This window comes from Carassius auratus, chromosome 7 (genome assembly GCF_003368295.1).
Source record: "Carassius auratus strain Wakin chromosome 7, ASM336829v1, whole genome shotgun sequence".
In the NCBI taxonomy this organism is placed as follows: domain Eukaryota; kingdom Metazoa; phylum Chordata; class Actinopteri; order Cypriniformes; family Cyprinidae; genus Carassius; species Carassius auratus.
This window is the reverse complement of record NC_039249.1, coordinates 31,202,239-31,220,432: the sequence shown is the minus strand read 5'-3', so window position 1 is coordinate 31,220,432 and position 18,194 is coordinate 31,202,239. Positions and strand designations below refer to the sequence as shown.

Genomic DNA, 18,194 nt, shown 5'->3' with positions numbered 1-18,194 from the left:
GCAAGCAAATAATAGCCTTTGCAGATTTGCTTTCAATTCAGTGCAGTTCCATAGCACCGTTTTCAACGCTGTTGATGCTAAACGTTACAACTCTGAGTGAACCGCTTCAGACGCTCAGTGCGTGAGGCAGGGAACTGAACGAATCATTCAAACTGATTCATGAACCAATTCACTCGTTTGCCAATTGGTTTGATCAAGCCTTTGAACAGAATTGACTCAAAAGAATGAATCATTGGCGAATGGGCATCGCTCATTGCCCAGAGAAAAGTAGACGGCGCGTTTGGAATAAACTGAAGCATTTATAACATTTATTGCATTAAGATAAAGTAACGAGAGGGGCGTCGCTCACAGTAACGAAGTAAAAGTACAGATGAGTTATTTACTAAACTGAAAGATTATAATTTGAATTTGTGAGTGACAGACAAGTAGAAATGTGGGGGCACACTGGGGGGCCAATCAGTTTTCAGGAGGGGCCAGTGCCCCCATGGCCCCTCCCCTGGCTACGCCACTGTATATATATATATATATATACACACACACACACACACACACACACACAGTTTTTATATCCTTTATTTGTTTTTCATACATGTATATATACTATTGTTTAGTTATTTATTTTATTTACCTATTTTTGTATCTGTCCATTTATCTTCAATTCCGGAGTTGGGTTCACTTCGTGAACAATAAAACAATTCTGTCGTAATGCAAAGGTCAATTATATAATGACAGCAGACTTCACTCAAAAGGTTGAAGTGTGCTCTCAGGAAAGTTTTAATATTTCATAACTATGATGCAAAGTCTCTTATTACATCTCAATATTTTCACTTTTCACTAACTGCCAGTTAACTGCGCGTACAGCTGTTTTATAACGCACGCAGACACAGTGTTGTCGGAAGTGACGCAGATTTATGTAAAGTCTCGCGAAAGTGCGCCGCGGCCATTTTTCCTCCATTGATTGCTGTTTTTGCTTACAGTCCAAGCAGAAAGAAAGTAACAGATTAAACCGGATTAACGGTCATTTAGCTCAAAAGCAGTTTCTTCGACATCGCCTGGTTTTGCCTAACTCACTCACAATGGTGTCTCGAAGCTCCTCGCGGAGCTCCTGTTGACAGCGGACCGCGGCTGAGGATCCGAGGGAGATGATGGTGCCCAGCGAAGAACAGCAGCTTGTGCCCAAAGAGGTGAGAGATGACCCACCTCAAAATAACACATGGGAATCACACCATCAGCTCTGTAGATCGCACAATGAGCCAGGAACTCGCGTTTAGATAAATGTAGAGAGAGACGTGAAAGTGCGTGTCAGTGTTGAGCTCAGCGGCTAGCAGCAGCTCGGCTAACTATCTGTCAACAAGTCCTTCCAACTGATTAAATACGGTAATAACCACTCAAATCCGGTGATTTATGTGATTAATAACTCGGATAACATGTTGTCGTGTGTGCTGTCCGACTGTTTACTTTTCACACAGCCTGAAAAAGTGTCCTGCTGGAGAGAGTTTAGGGAGGTGCTAAGGTGTGAGCCATAGTTTGTGTTAGCAGCACAGATTAGACTGCTCGATTTAATCCACATCTCTTCCTTCATGGACACGATTCGGAATAGATTGATAGTTCAGGTATTTTAGGACTGCTGTCTAGCGTTTTTTCATCTCTAAAAGATCGTGCAGTGTCAACACACGTAAAATCTGATTTTAATCAAGAACAAGTTTACCTGGCAACCTGTTCTGGTCAATTCGAATCAAACCTATTGTTTCAGATTGGATCCACATTACATTATTTTGTGGACAGGATTCAGATCAGATGGGAATCGGGACACTTTTGGACCCTTAACTGTCAGGATGTTTATTTTTAAGACTTTGTGCTAACTGATTAATAAATCATTCAAGTTATTTTGGTAAAATCATTCCTTATTATTAGCAAGGATAGCCTGTATTTCTGGAATGCCTAAAAAAGTAATTTCTGGAAATGACAAATATCACGGTCCTTGTATATTACTCCATGGCACCTCAAAGAAAACTAGTACTTCGTAGTAAAAACTAGTGATTGACCAATTTGATGGCCAATATAAAGCAGACAGGTATGATATAAACACGTTTTAATTAATTTTTAAAGATGGCAAATAATAAATGATGTAATGAAGTTTATGCTTATTTTACATAATATTTACTGACTTTAAATAGATTTTACCAGAAAAGATTATATATATATATATATATATATATATATATATATATATATATATATATATATATATATATATATATATATATATATATAGGGTTACCACTGTTATTACTATTATTATTATACATTTTTTTTGCCTTTTTTTTTTTTTTTTTAGTTTCCCCATTTATGGTTGTTATTGTGGGTGATTAAGTTCATTGCATCAGGGATTCCGACTAAATTCAGAGCAGGATTAATCTATTCAAACACATAACAACAATAAAAAGTAATTTGACTTTAGCCTGAAATGAATGAGACTGTTTGATCCCGTTTGATCTAATAAAATGGTCTGCAGGATTACCACATGAATCTGTCTCAGTCTTTTATAGCTGGATGCAACACTCCCTCCCACGCTCTTCCTCTGGGATGTGACAACACCTGCTGGAAATCATTGATTAGTCAGCACTAAAGTTTATAGTTCTATTTTATCTTCGGTGCAACCAGATTACCTTCATAGCACACAGAGCCTTTTTTTTTCACCTAGTCGTGGCATTTATCCTGCGCTGAATGATGTGTGCACCAGGGTTCATAGGATCACGGTACACCACTATAACCATGACACTAGAGGTGCATCATTAATCAAAATAAAACCAAAACTGCAACAAGGCTTAGTGTGATTTTCAAATCACGAAATTCTGTGATTCCATTTTTTTGTATTTCTTTTTATGCGCTGCGTGTTTCAGAGTGTTCTCACATGTGAACAGCTCATTATCCACCATGTTTTTATCTTCTCAAAGCATCTTGATTCGCAGCAAATTCTGCTCCATACGAACCTCATCTCTTCATGAGTTTAGGCTGCTTAAACATGGATTTTGGAAAGCAACATGCGCCAACCATCTTCAAATACTAGACAGAAGTGCTTGTCAACAGAAGAGAAGCTTTAAGGGCACCCTGCGGTTTTCCAATCAAAAAAAAGTTTAATGGTGTAACATTTGTGAATGAGGAAATTAAGACACCTAATAATATTAGTAATTTATATAAATAAAATTATATATGTCATTACCAAATATATATTTTTAAACATTAAGAATATAATTTTTTAATTGAGTAATAATAATTGTTATTTTATTGACATGTTGATAAATAATCGCACAATTATAGGCAAATTGTGCAGCCCTATACAAAGCATAGCAACCCGGGTTTATTTTTTGCAAAGGCATATTATGTATGTTTCTGGTCTTTTGTATGTTATACGTTCAATGTGATGCTCTTTTAATATCTCATTCGGATATTAAAATTAAATAAAATACCACCACCACCAATACCAAAAACCCAACTAGCTATCATATATCATCAGTTCATACTGCTGTTAACACTTTCTCCATCAGACAGATGCAAAGAGTCTGGTGTCGTTCCCCATTAGATTTGTTCCCCCACATCATGCAGGCCTACATGGTACCATTGATCAAAGAACTTAACCTCGCGTTGCCTCAAGAATGACGTTCCTGCAGATCTCAAGTACTGTAAATCACATCTCATCAAACCATTCACCAAATAACATCAGATGAAGCCCAACTTGTGGCTGCGGTTGGCTGAGGCCCCCGAAGTGCAGGCCAGTGATGCTGAGCTCTCTCTCTCTCTCTTCATTTTCAGTCTGGCTAGTTTTAATCTGCTCAGGATGGGCTCTTAGTAATCAAGACCGTCCAATGTCAGCGGGCATTCAGGCAGGACATCTTCTAATGATGTCACTGTCCACTTCACTCTCTGTGCATATCTCAAAATTTCCAACAACTCTGCCTCTGTCCCGCTGCCACACAAAGGCCAGGCCCAGAGAACATCTGCTGCCTTCAGATAGAAGAGGAATGTTTAGCATTCTAGCAAACAGGAAGACAAAACATAGAGCCAGTAAAGTTTCACAATAGCTTTGTGAAGTGAACTGTCTTTCGGGTCAGAATCGGCTTATGCGGAGCTCCTATTATGGTGCGTGGTTGTAGGGTCTGCTGGCTGTTTCAAAGGAACACCTGCTAAAAGTAATTAAGCTGTTTGACAGAAGGCTTGGGGGTGACTCATGCCCAGCAAGGGTGAGGCACATTTATGCATTAAGGCCTCACTAGCATTTTTTTCAAAGTAAATATCTTATAGGTCTGGTTTATGTCTAGGGTTGGTAAATTTAGTAATCTATTTAAAATCTATAAAAAAAACCCTCATGAATCCAAAGTGCTGTAGTTACCCAATGAATGAAAAGCTCTGTAGTTTTAGTGTTGTGTTTAGATGATTTGCTGCCTTGCATCATATTTTTTTAAAAAGGAATGCAGATATTAACAGGTAAACAAAGGTGGATTCATTGGGGTAACATCTGCCTTTACTTGTTCTGTCCTACTATGTAGAATAAAAACAGGCTGGGTGACTTTCTCTTTAAAGTCAACCTATACAAACAGTGCAAGTAGTTTCCCTAAATAGTAATCAGGCGCTTGCTTTGGGCCTTTGATTCGGGTGCTGTGATGGTGTTCAAAGGGACTGGAAATGCTAAGCAGGATCTGAGGCCCCACTGGCCCCTCTCTCTCTCTCTCTCTCTCTCTCTCTCTCTCTCTCTCAGTCTGTCTCTCTTGCTCTTTTTCTATTAGCTGGCATCTGTGTGCCAGGTAGAAATCTTTGTTATATCTTACTTCTACTATTGATGTCATTCACATTGCACCACAAGCTCAGCGTTTTTATCACACCTCCACGGGACCAGAACATGAGCTAAATTACAACTCCGATCTGCATCCAACCTGGGAACCTACGCTGGAAATGTGTTGAAATGTTTGATTCGCTGGGCTGCTTAGTGCCAATGTGTAGCAGTATACATGTAGCTACAGTTTCTGACCAAAAAAAAAAAATATATATATATATATATATAACCCTTTTGACTATATAGGCAGTATAGGAAGGTATATTACTCAGTCATCATTGGAAAACCTGGAAATATTTTTACTAATTATTTTTCAGACCTGGAAATGCCATGGACATTAAAGGGTTAGTTCACCAAAAAAAAAAAAATTAAACTTACCCCATGATTTACCCACAAGCCATCCTAGATGTATACGACTTTCATCTTTCAGACAAATACAATCAGAGTTATATTAAATAATGTTCAGGCTAATTCAGTTGTAAATATGGATATTTTTCTTACACAAAAGGCCTTACAGAAAGCCTTTATAATCACCGGAGCCATGTGGACTTCTTTTATAATGGATTGGTTACATTTTTTGGACATCAAATTCTGGGCTACCATCCCCTCCCATTATAAAGCTTGGAAGAGCCAGGATGTTTTTTAATATAACCCTGTTTGTTTTCGTCTGAAAGAAGAATGTCATATACACCTAGGATGGCTTGAGGATGAGAAAATCATGGGGTAATTTAAATTTTTGGGTGAACTACCCCTTTAATAGACCTTAAAATATTGGAAAAGACATTGACATTTTCATGTTATGTTCTACTTTCAAATATCAAAAATTTAAGTAACTCAAAATATTAGGTGTATTTATTTGTTTAAGAAATGTTTTGGCCATCAGCCTCAAGGTATTTGTATTTGAAAATATTAGCACACGTATTTACAAGTGTTTTAGTTCATTTTAAAGGATACCCATTATCACAGATATTTTTCCAATTTTCCAATATAGGTTAAAATGATCTAAAAAAAAAAGATGAATGTCTCATGGATATTTTGATATGCATCGTCCATCCCTGCGTCTTCGAATTCTTCGTTGAGATACAGATCTTGTAGCCCTTTGCACCTTGTCATAATGAATACCGGCTGCTCAAGTACAGGCCAACCTGTTTCATGTGAGCACCTAACGATATTATCCCTGATAAAAATACCCTTTAATCTGATAATGCCCCCGCTTGTGTTGACATCTGTGTGTCTTTTACAGTGGCATCTTCACATTTTCTCCTCTAGATCTCTATTCTTCCCTTGCGTATTGACCTTTAACACATATCAGACATCAGCACGGCTCAGGTCGTGATGCTCAGCCTTAAGCTCTGGGCTGGTTTGACTTCTCTTGAACAGTGTGTTGTTGTTGTTCTGTCTTCAGGGTATTTTTTGGAGTTGCAGGCAGAGTATTTTTGAGGAGATGCAGAAGAGGTTCTCACAGGTATTTCTGTTTGGTTTGCATGCGTGTGTTTATAGCATGGTGATTAATTTGATACTAACTCGCAAATGAAGACGTCAGGAAAAAATCAGCTGATTTGAGAAGAAGCTGAGGGCTTGACATTCACAGGCAGATGGGAATTTGAGGATGTGGTGTAAACATCTAATGAAGATTAAATGATTTAAATCTAAATAAAATAAAAACACACCGTATTTTTCGGACTATAAGTCGCACCTGAGTATAAGTGGCATCAGTCCAAAAATACGCCATGATGAGGAAAAAAAACATATATAAGTCGCACTGGACTATAAGTTGCATTTATTTAGAACCAAGAACCAAGAGAAAACATTACCGTCTACAGCCGCGAGAGGTTGCTCTATGTTTTCAGTGTAGACTACAGGAGCTCTGAGCAGTATAGAGCGCCCTCTTGCGGCTGTAAACGGTAATGTTTTCTATTGGTTCATTTCTCTCGGTTCATGTCAAATTATTTTTGATAAGTCCCATCTTACTATAAGTCGCAGGACCAGCCAAACTATTTAAAAAAAGTGTGACTCAAAGTCCGGAAAATACGGTATCTGGTTGTTAATGATTTTGTAAATTATTGCATATTGATATCGTAAATATATAAAATAAGCTTGATGAGATTCACTCAGTAATATTTTTCCTGTAAGATGAGAATTTGAGTATATAGTATATTAAGGTGGTTAAAGTCAACAGGAATCAGCATTTTACTTTTCTTAATAATGTAGAATATTCATGAATAAATGTAGGAAGAGACTTGATTTTATCCATTGGAAATTAAATTGGATTGTTAAAAGTGAGCGTTACATTTTTTTTAGTTTTTAGTCATTTGGACTGCACTCTTTATGCAACATCAATGAAGTCACCAATGTCCACGCTATAAAAGAAATCAAATTGTAAAAACAATTAGTAAAATGATAAAAAATAGTTTTATTTCATTTATTTTATACAAACATGTTTAAAAAGTAATTAAAACTGATGTGTAAGCTTGGTTAAAGTAAACTATGCGTATGCGTTTGTGCATTTACAGATTGAAAGTGCAGCGGAGGAGCCTAGAGTGCTGTGTATAGTGCAGGACACCACCAATGCCAAGACCGTCAATGAGAGGCTGACGCTCAACCTGCCCGCCTCCACCACCGTCAACAAACTCTTCGAGGATGTGGCTCACAAGGCTGGATATGTGAACGGCACTTTCTGCTTGGGGTGGGCCAACACTGGCAACATGGTGAGAGTCCTTCCCTAAAACAAACAAAGACTCAAAAACATGTCATTCTTCTGCTTAATATTTGTTGAAACTGTAAAACATTTATCCAGGATTATTGGATTAATAGAAGGTCCAAAAGAACAGCATTTATAAAAAAAAATTAATCTTTTGTAACATAATAAATGTCACTTGCTGAAAAAAAGTGATTTATATAGAATAGTGATTGATAAGAAATAGTGATTTCTTAAAAATATCTTACTGAGCTATTTAATAGGGGTGTAACGGTTCACAAAATTCACGGTTCGGTTCGATACGATTCACTGGTGTCACGGTTCGGTACGTTTTAGATACAGCAAAAAGAAAAAATTGGCAGATAAATTTCCTTGATCTTTAAAAAATGTTATATTTATTAATAAATAAATATATATATATATTTGTTTTTTTTTTTTTTACATTGAACAATGATGGAGCTATTCTTTACCCATCTTCTATGGCGTTTTCTTAGCAGCATACTGTATAAAACAAAAACAGCGCCTTATAAAAAAAAATATGAAAATGTTATATTGTTGTAGTAGTTAAGAACAAATACAAAGATGTAACTTTTTATATGGAACTCTATAACTCTTTATTAACTACTGAGTGTGTTTTTACTCAATTGGCTTATGTTTTTTGGAACAAAGCAGGAATTACGGTCTGGCTGAAATGGGCTCGTGAAAGAATATCGTAACGGGGCTCAATTACATTAAGCATGTTCTTAAAACCTGCGTTTTCCACTACAGAGTAAGGTGCTCGCTCACTCAGTACGCGCTGAAGGCTCGTTGCAAAATGGCTAAAGGGTCTTTCACACAGGATGCGGTATGCGCGGCGCTGGACCCTGGGCTCAGCGTTGCCCTTCAGATACAACGCGATTTGCGCTGCACTAACAACAACAGTACTAGTCCATTTTGATTTCTGTGCTTGTTTGGATGCCCCGATCGATTAGTAAAGTGCACCCAAACACCAGACCTGTTGGTTATTGGAGGATCTTCTATTTCTGGTCTGTTAAACGCATGGGCCTTTTCGCACGAGCCTTCAGCGCGTGCTGAGTGAGCGAGCGCCTGACTGAGTAGCCTAACATAAACATATAAGTTGGTGTTTTTTTTTTCTTTTTCGGTGGTGTCAGGGGCGTTGCCTGTTATGTCGTTTGGGTTATTGGGCTACCTTGTTGAATGCATATTATATTTCACAAATTTTTATTTATTTTCCAAATATAATTAATTAGTCCAACGAACCGCTCGGTACATAATGCGTATCGCATACCGAACTGAAAGCCTCGTACCGAACGGTTCAATACGAATATGCGTATCGTTACACCCCTACTATTTAATAGTATTATAATTATACAATGAAAATGTTTTGGTGTAGGATTCACTAGTAAATTTCATGAGGAATTTCAAAGTAATTCAAAAAAATTAAAACATCTGAATTAAATGTAAAATTTTGAAACAGATATGCAGAAAGAATAGTTTTTTGGTGAAACAGTCCAATCTAAACTTCACCCATGTAGTAATAATGAATGAATATGCTCTGCTTATAAGTTAATTATTCACATATACTAGAGGTTTGTATTAGTGCTGTTTGAATTTTGTACTTAAATATTATCGATATTCAAATTTACAAGCCTTAATTTCAGTTGGGGGGAAAAAGGTTTTAGCTTCTCTCCTGAGGCCACAAGAGGGTGCATTGTGCACGATCCTTTTTGGTTCACTTTCAATACTATGGAGCAGCTGTACTTACCACACATTTTACAAGATTATATGTTTGTCAGTGGTACTGAGGATCTGCAAATCATTCCCCATCGTACTCAGTCATCTCTCATTAAAGGGGTCGCACACCCGATGAGAAGCGCAGCACCACGTCACGTTACGCCACGTCTTAAAATTTTAACACACTGTTTTATACTAGTGTATGCACACTGGTGGTGCCATTCTGCATCTGTCCACGGCACCCAGCTATGACTCAGGATGCTGTTCAAATTCCTGCCACGCCACAGAGTGCCATCTGTATATCGTATTTTCCCGACTATAATTCGCACTTTTTTTTCATAGTTTGGCTGGTCCTGCGACTTATTTATCAAAATTAATTTGACATGAACCAAGAAAAATTAATCAAGAGAAAACATTACCGTCTACAGCCGCGAGAGGGCGCTCTATACTGCTCAGTGCTCCTGTAGCCTACACTGAAAACAAAGAGCGCCCTCTCGCGGCTGAAGACAGTAATGTTTTCTCTTGGGTCTAAATAAATGAGACTTATAGTCTAGTGCAACTTATGTTTTTTTCCTCATCATGACGTAATTTTGGAATGATTCGGCTTATACTAAGTCAATTATACTATTCGGCTTATATACGTCATGATTTTGACATAGTCTGAAAAATACGGTATATGCTTTAATATGTTAATAATGTTTTTTGTTAATTCTAAACATGAGCATAATGCACACCTGAAGTTACACAGAACGCGTCAGAGCTTGTTTTTACCACATTTCTGCAGTGCTATGATTACATGGAGCTGTGTCATGGACTCATGCTCCATTCTCTCTCTAATTGTGTGCTAATCCCAGCACTGACCCAGCACAGAGCCTGTAGCTGCAGGTAACTCTCAGACTAAGTAAGTGGATTAGGGCCTGTTTCTGCCGTTACCCACGCTGCTCTCCCCACCAGCGGAACATTAGCATGTCCAAACCTGCATGGCGAAATTGCTAGTACATGTTGTCCCTCAGGTAGCACAGCCATTTCTTCCGCACTAACTGAATCCTGGGACGAGATGTGGGTTATCTGCAGCACATCAGGTTGATTATTTTCTCTTTTTTTGCAGTATTTCTGCATGTTTAGACTTGCTCTTTGGGTTGTGTTCCAGACAACATATTGTCTGACTTGTTATTTATTGTTCTGATTGTTTTTCACTACCTCTCACTCTTCATCCTTGCTTATCTCTCTTTTTTCCCCCTCTGTCTCAAATCTGTACCTGAAGGCTCCTCTGGACCAGGCCAGTGAGATGTCCCTGGTGTTGTCCGGTTTTGAGGCGGGGAAAAGAAATTTTCTGCAGCTTACGGACAAGGATGGGGAACAGCCTCAGATCGCTTCAGTGAGTCATCATATCAGCAGTTTAACTGGGTTACAAACACACACACACACACACACACACACACAAAAAAACAATTAATTTGTTCTATCTATTTGTTCGATCTATTCTTTTTGCATGATATCTTAATTTTGTCATGCATGGTATAAAACTAGATACTGAGCATTGCATGTTTAGCATTATTCATGTGTAACTCTCTTAAAGGATGAATCTGGCACTGCAGACAGCAGTGGTCTTGATGACAGCTCTCGGGATCGCTTCATCGGACCCTTACCGCGGGACGGGACTGTCGGCTGCAGTAGTGACTACAGCAGCCCCAGTTACTCGTACTCCTCCATACTTAACAAATCAGACACAGGTAGCCCTCCTTTAACATGCATTGGTCAAGAAGAACATGCTGACTTTGCCATGTAGATTTATTTAACTTGTAACCTCTGCTTTCAAGGTTATGTAGGTTTGGTCAACCAAGCAATGACTTGTTACCTGAACAGCCTCCTGCAGACCCTGTTCATGACCCCTGAGTTCAGGAATGCACTCTACAAGTAAGTAGTGTGTGTCAAGTTCAGTGGGATAACTAGTTTATATGAACTAGATTCAAGCAACACACCACCATATAGCAGAGTTCCTGCAACCATTGATGCAGGAATAGTTTTGAACTCCAACTGTGTTTTTAATGTTTCTGCACCAGTTGGGAGTTTGAGGACTCTGAGGAGGATCCGGTCAACAGTATCCCATACCAGCTCCAGAGGCTGTTTGTGCTTCTGCAGACCAGTAAGAAGCGCGCCATCGAGACTACAGACGTGACCCGCAGCTTTGGCTGGGACAGCAGTGAGGGTACAAGGCTTCACTTAATGTCCCTTTGGGAAACTTTACCCACATTAACCCTGCTGTTATCAGATAGCTGGAGGAGTCTTGGTTACTGTGAAACTCTTTACCTTGTTTGTCTTGCAGCCTGGCAGCAGCATGACGTCCAGGAGCTTTGTAGAGTCATGTTTGATGCACTGGAGCAGAAGTGGAAACAGACAGAGCAGGTATGTGATGCAATCCCCGCCTCCTCATCACATGATGCTAATCAAGAACCAATGAGTTCTCTAGACTAGGACAAAAGACCCAGTGTTGAGTCAAATAAAAAGTTTAAGGCAGTTCCAAGCTTTTTCTGCTGTGTAAACAGCAGCTGCATCTGGACTGGTGGGTTTTACCAATTTAGTGTGGGATAGGTCAGGAGCCACGCACTGAATTCTGGTTTGCATGTTTCTACACTCAGCTCATTGTTCTCTTCTAAGCCGGGTGCTGTAAGACTTTAAACCTCTATTTGTGTTAGTAAGATGTCAAAACATGTCTTAACCTCTTTTTTGGGGTTTGGGTTAATAGCGGGGTCCAAAAGTATTAAGGCTCTGACATGCCGGCCAAAGCAATTTCTAAGAAATATCAACGACGAAAGTTGACAGTGTTGTCGCCTCACATTGCCGGCATCTAGGCCAAAAAAATTGAACACTGCAGAGACTAAGGCTACGTTCACACTGCAGGCTGAAACGACCCAATTCCGATTTTTTTGCCCCTATGCAACCTGTATCTGATCTTTTCATGACAGTCTGAACGACACAGATCGATCTTTTCAAATGTGACACAGGCCACTTGGGTATGTGGTCCTAAATCCGATACATATCCGATCTTTTGAAATGCGACCTCCGTCTGAATGGCCAGGCCACATGTATCCGACCCGTACGTCATTGATACGCTACAAACATCATAATTCTGCGTTGAAGTAGGCGGGAATGAGAAGAGCCACTCACATCAGTATTCCACCACTCCTGGCTGTGAGTCGACTCCCCACCCATAAAGTTTCTCTGTACCGACGTTGCTAAAGGCGGGCGTACACGGTGTGAATTCGGATGGTCGGAAGATCGTATGTCCACGCACACGGCACGAGTGAGTTTATCTGAAAATCGTACGGACGAGATGATATACGACACGATTTTACAACCTGCGAATTCCAGAAGCAATCGCACAAAGTTGATAGACGCGTTCGACTTGAAGCAGCGCTGCACGCACAGAAGGATCACTGTATGACATTACCGCGAGAGCGATAAGAGAGCACACTTATCCAATGCATTCCAATCGCTCTCGCTGTACTTTGATGTCATACAGGTGATCATTCTGTGCATGCAGCGGTGCTTCAAGTGGAACGCGCCTAATATAACTGCTCTCCCTCTCTCATAACTGCATATAAAATATTGATACGAGCCGTGACTATTTCCTACACGTACAGGTTATTTTTCAGCAATAGGAAACCGGGACGTTTGGTTACCCTGTGTGTGTGTTCTTGTATATGGTTTATAAATATCTGAAATGGGTATTAAAATGTAAACATGATTTATGAGGACAATTACTGTGCCCTCGTAAACCAAATGGCTTTAAAAAATACTATACGGTGTTTAATAGAAAATTTAAACATGCATTTTTCGTGATGGTTAGAGGTAGTGTATGGGGATATACAGCATAGAATACCATTACGTTTAAGGAGAGTCCCTGTAAACTACATATGCATGTGTGAGAGAGAGAGGGAGAGAGAGAGAAGGCATTGGAATACGTTGCTAGAAACATCATACAGCGCTCGCTGTTCCTGACAGACTTCAGCTGCTGTCTTCGTCTTTCTTCTTCTGTGGTTTTCCTAGTTCGTGATTGGTCAACTTCAGATAAATCAACAAATCGGCTCGTTCAAATGGCACGAATTCAAACCGATAGCTCACAAACTTTTTAGACATGTTTAAAAATGATCGGGAGGTCGGGAAGTGCTCGTAAGCCACTCTGCTCGGCTCATAATTCATCGCAAATGATACGAGCCGCGACCATACGAGAATACTCAATTTCCACACGATTGAAAAATATTGGATGCGAACTCGTACGACAGCAAAAATCGCACCGTGTACGCCCGCCTTAACACTGCTCCACAAAACACCATGACCAAAAACCTTGCTCTCCTCCTCCTTTTTAATTTTCTTCTTAAAACGAGAAGATTTTAATTGTGCTGGCTCCGTTGGGAAAATAATTTTAATATTGCAAAAAGAGCTCTGCTGTTGACTACACTGTTGTTGACATTCATGTTTAACGTTAGCTACTTACGCAAACAACAAGTCACTTCCGAGTCATTTCACGTTCACACAGGAGATCACAAAAGGTCGCATTTAATTGGAAATGTGAACTGCCTTTTTCAAAAAATCTGAATTGAGCATTAAGCCCTGCAGTGTGAACGTAGCCTAAAAGCCAATATTAAACTGGCCTGCGTAAGAGGAAATAACACTCCGGTCCACCAGGTGGCAGTATTCTGTATTTGATCAAAACTAAGGCTGCATCTGAAAACTGAAAAAGGCTGCCTTCGGAGGACGCATTCCAAGGTAGGAAGGCATCAAGGCACGTCCGAATTAAATGTTAGCTTCAGTTCCTGTCTCCTTTGCCTTCATCTGGCCGATTTTTGAAGGCAGCATAGATGTATCCTTCATTGCCTTTGATATCCCACAATCCTGTGCATTCCATTCCGTGATGGCTGAGCCAAAAAATAAAGATGGCATTTGAAAGTTGCGGTTGGTTGTCAGTTTGTGTGTAAATGTATGTTTTTGATCAACGTTTCCACTTTTGATGTCATTTCTAGCGAGAAATTAAAATTGCAGTAATGAAATATCCATTTAGTTATCACCAAAGCTCTTTATATTTTGCTGTAGATCATTAAACCATTACTCTGCCTCGGAAGCCTGTCCAAAATCAGTTTCATTAGGTGCCTTCGTTCAAAAACACTGCCTGCAAAGTCATTGGCTGATGCGGCAGGGATGCAACAATTCACCTGCCTAAGATTTCGGATGCAGCCTAAGACTGCAGATATGCAAACTGTAAACAAGCAGCACACATAGTTGTTTAGCTCATGCAGCTGAAGCTCTGCTGTCATTAATGCACATCACATACCAAAGACAGTATGAAATTGTTTCACTTTTCACCCAACTTATGCCAATAGTATCATCTATAATAGGAAAATATTCAGTTAATTAGAAAATGAGTTGCAACTGTACGTTTCATTCTGAATGTGTAGGTGTTTACTGAACAGTTTTGTGAAACATGGTGTATGTAAAGTGTTTTGATGTACTGTCTTTTGTTTTTCCAGGCTGACCTGATCAACCAGCTTTACCAGGGCAAACTGAAGGACTATGTGCGCTGTTTGGAGTGTGGCTATGAGAGCTGGAGGATTGACACGTACTTGGACATCCCTCTGGTCATCAGGCCCTTCGGGGCCAGCCAGGCTTTTGGCAGCGTGGTGCGTCTGGCTGACACTTTGATGCTTTTTTTGTAGCTGTTGCAGTATAGCTGACTAGCAGATGCAGAATTAAATTGTAAAGGAATTGTAAATTGTAGTTGTTTCATATGGCAACAAAATTTTCAGTTAATTGATTTTATTACTGCTTGAAATGGAAATATGACCCTTGCAATATTCCAAGAGCTACTAATGTACACTGGTCTTAAAAAAAACAAGTCCAGGACTATATACATTTGTATATATTGTCATCAAAAATAAAATATTTCAGTTTTTTTTTTTTTGACAGCACTGGTACAAAAAGTCAAATGTCCAAATGACAGTGGAGCAAAAATAAACGGCAGTTTGAAACAGCTGTCAAAATAGTTCTTTTAATAGCAACCTCACTGACTTTTTGATTGACATGTTTGTCCTCATTGTCCACTGATTTTGTCGAACAGGAAGAAGCCCTGCAAGCTTTCATCCAGCCTGAGACTCTCGATGGTCCCAACCAATACTTCTGTGAGCGCTGCAAAAAGAAATGTGACGCCCGCAAGGTGATTCAGATCACAGAAGATGATTGTGAAGTCTTATCCAACATTTCAGTTTCTGATGCAGTATTTTTTGTCTCTAGGGTCTGAGATTCCTCCATTTCCCATACCTGCTGACTCTGCAGCTGAAACGCTTCGACTTTGATTACACCACTATGCACCGCATTAAACTCAATGACCGCATGACCTTCCCAGAGGAGCTGGACATGAGCCCCTTCATCGACGTTGAGGATGAGGTGAGACGCCGCTTTATGCTCTCTTTTTTGAGTGCTCATATCCTTATAGAGTCCATTATTAACGAACTGATGATCTCAACTATCCTTTTTACAACTAGTGTTAACATCCCAGGTGCGTCTGTAGTGATAATTTGTGATTAGTTTTTTTATGAAGGAGTTAGTTTCTGAATTTGTGAACAGGCCTATTTGATAACATGGTTGAAAATGTGCATTTGAGTTTTATGAAAACGCTGCTGTACCTTTTATAACTTTTAAGGCTTATTTATATATGCTTTTTGGTTGGTTATATCATTGAGTTGTAAAGACCATCTTCTGTTCTTTGATAATGTCCATGTTCTTTGCTCTCTTTCTGTACAATGAAAGTGTTATAAGTAGTCTTAAGTAGTCTTTTTGTAGTTTTAAATAAATTATTAGTTTTTTTATATTTATTTGCCGCAGTCATGGCTGATGCTTCTCCGACAAGCTACTGCTTCTACGGGTTACACAAGCAACATGCTAAATAAAATTGATTCAAAACAAAACAATTATATTTAGAGATCGATGCATTGCATCGTCAAGGTGAATCATTCGTTACACCCCTAGAATTTTACTTTCATTTTAATACAAGTAGCCCAACAGCGCCCCCTAGGGAATTAAAACTCCTTTAGGACCCAGAGGAGGCTGCCTCTGTTGCACTAATCGTTGAATCTATTGCAGAGTCTGTTCTTGCATTCTCAATTTGAATGCAGTGATCAAAAACAGTGAATCACAATTCAGTGCAAAAATGTGCTGAATGCTGACTTCGCTAGCACACCTACACATGTGAGTTATACGTCTTATTGGCAAGACATATTGGCATAATTATACATACCATATTTTTCAGAATATAAGTCACACCGTAGTATAAGCCGCATCAGTCCAAAAATACGTCATGACGAGGAAAAAAAACATATATAAGTCGCACTGGACTATAAGTCGCATTTATTTAGAACCAAGAACCAAGCAAGAGGGCGCTCTGTGCTGCTCAGTGTAGACTACAGGAACATTGAGCAGTATAGAGCGCCCTCTCGCGGCTGTAAACGGTAATGTTTTCTCTTGGTTCATTTATCTTAGTTAATTTCTCTTGGTTTATTTCTCTTAGTTAATTTCTCTTGGTTCATGTCAAATTAATTTTGATAAATAAGTCGCACCTGACTATAAGTCGCAGGACCAGCCAAACTATGAAAAAAAAGTGCAACTTATAGTCCGGAAAATACGGTATTGAGGCGATGACAGTGTTTACATTAAAAACAATTATAGGCCAATTCTGATAGAATTCTGATAATATTATGCATCCCAAATATATACTATAGCAAATCTCTGCCTTACATTTAATTTTTTTAAGGAAATGTAACTGTTATCACCCTGCTCTGTATATAAAGTTGGATATTTAAGTATGCATAGCTTTATCTGAATATATACTCATGGTGGGATGTAGTAAATAGCATATCTCAACTGCTTGATTACTTGTATCATCACAAAATGTCATCTATATTATCATCCAGCTAAATCACATTAAATGGCATTTTTAAGAATGATTGTCAAGAATAAATAGTTCTGTTCTTTTGCACTCTGCCATTGTTTTTTTTGTTTTTGTTGTTTTTGGACACAAGAACATTACTTTTATGAATGCCCTTTTAATGCACATGTTTAATAGTCTTATTATTCAGTGTTTGCTTAAAACAGTAGGTTACCACTAGTGGATTTTGTAAGTGTGTAGTTTTGACCATGACACATCATTTTGATGCATTAATTACATGTTTTGACTCTGCAGAAATCACCTCAGACAGAGAGCTGCACTGACAGTGGGGCGGAGAATGAAGGAAGCTGCCACAGTGACCAGATGAGCAATGATTTCTCTACGGATGATGCTGTTGACGAGGGCATCTGTCTGGATAACACCAGCAGCGCAGAGCGGGCGCTCAAACCAAAGGTTGCCTCATGCCCTTTCTGAACCCTAATGCTGAAGTGCTGTATTGTCTCTGTAGAAGATGAATGACAAACATGCTTTTTCTTGTCTCCCTTATAGAGCTCATTGACCTTTGAACTCTTCTCGGTCATGGTGCATTCTGGGAGTGCTGCAGGTGGGCACTACTACGCCTGCATTAAGTCCTTCAGTGACAGCCAGTGGTACAGCTTCAATGACCAGCACGTCAGCAAGGTCAGCCAGCTAGCATCACTCTTAGAGGAATATTTCATAATTGGGGTGTAACGGTACATAAACATGTTCGGTATGCACCTCCGTTTTAATGTCACAGTTTCGTATGATTTTGGTACAGCAGGGAGTAAAAACTTTTTATTTATACACAATTTTTTTTTTCATGAACAAATTGCTCTTTCTTTAAATAAATTAATTTATAATTAAAATTTTTCTAGGGATAAAAAAAAAAAAAAAATCTACCTCTGCTTATGCTCTAAATTATAGGGGGCATTTTACATTAGTAAATTACAGTTAACAACAGAGACCAAACT

At 39.0% G+C, this 18,194-nt stretch overlaps 1 protein-coding gene across 2 annotated transcripts in view; it reads left to right on the top strand.

Moving 5' to 3' along the window:
- The first annotated feature begins 896 nt into the window (after positions 1-896).
- usp47 (ubiquitin specific peptidase 47) overlaps positions 897-18,194 on the top strand; it is a 34,809-nt gene continuing 17,511 nt past the window's right edge. Inside the window, exons 1-13 of one of the 2 annotated variants that reach the window (XM_026268462.1) lie at positions 897-1,184; positions 6,237-6,296; positions 7,345-7,539; positions 10,528-10,641; positions 10,843-10,996; positions 11,084-11,180; positions 11,327-11,472; positions 11,590-11,669; positions 14,792-14,941; positions 15,379-15,474; positions 15,552-15,704; positions 17,497-17,655; positions 17,752-17,883. In XM_026268462.1, the coding sequence (XP_026124247.1) occupies positions 1,143-1,184; positions 6,237-6,296; positions 7,345-7,539; positions 10,528-10,641; positions 10,843-10,996; positions 11,084-11,180; positions 11,327-11,472; positions 11,590-11,669; positions 14,792-14,941; positions 15,379-15,474; positions 15,552-15,704; positions 17,497-17,655; positions 17,752-17,883 (1,578 nt within the window). In that variant the 5' untranslated portion in view covers positions 897-1,142. The remainder of the gene's footprint in view (positions 1,185-6,236; positions 6,297-7,344; positions 7,540-10,527; positions 10,642-10,842; positions 10,997-11,083; positions 11,181-11,326; positions 11,473-11,589; positions 11,670-14,791; positions 14,942-15,378; positions 15,475-15,551; positions 15,705-17,496; positions 17,656-17,751; positions 17,884-18,194) is intronic. The other variant, XM_026268463.1, reaches the window with a different exon arrangement.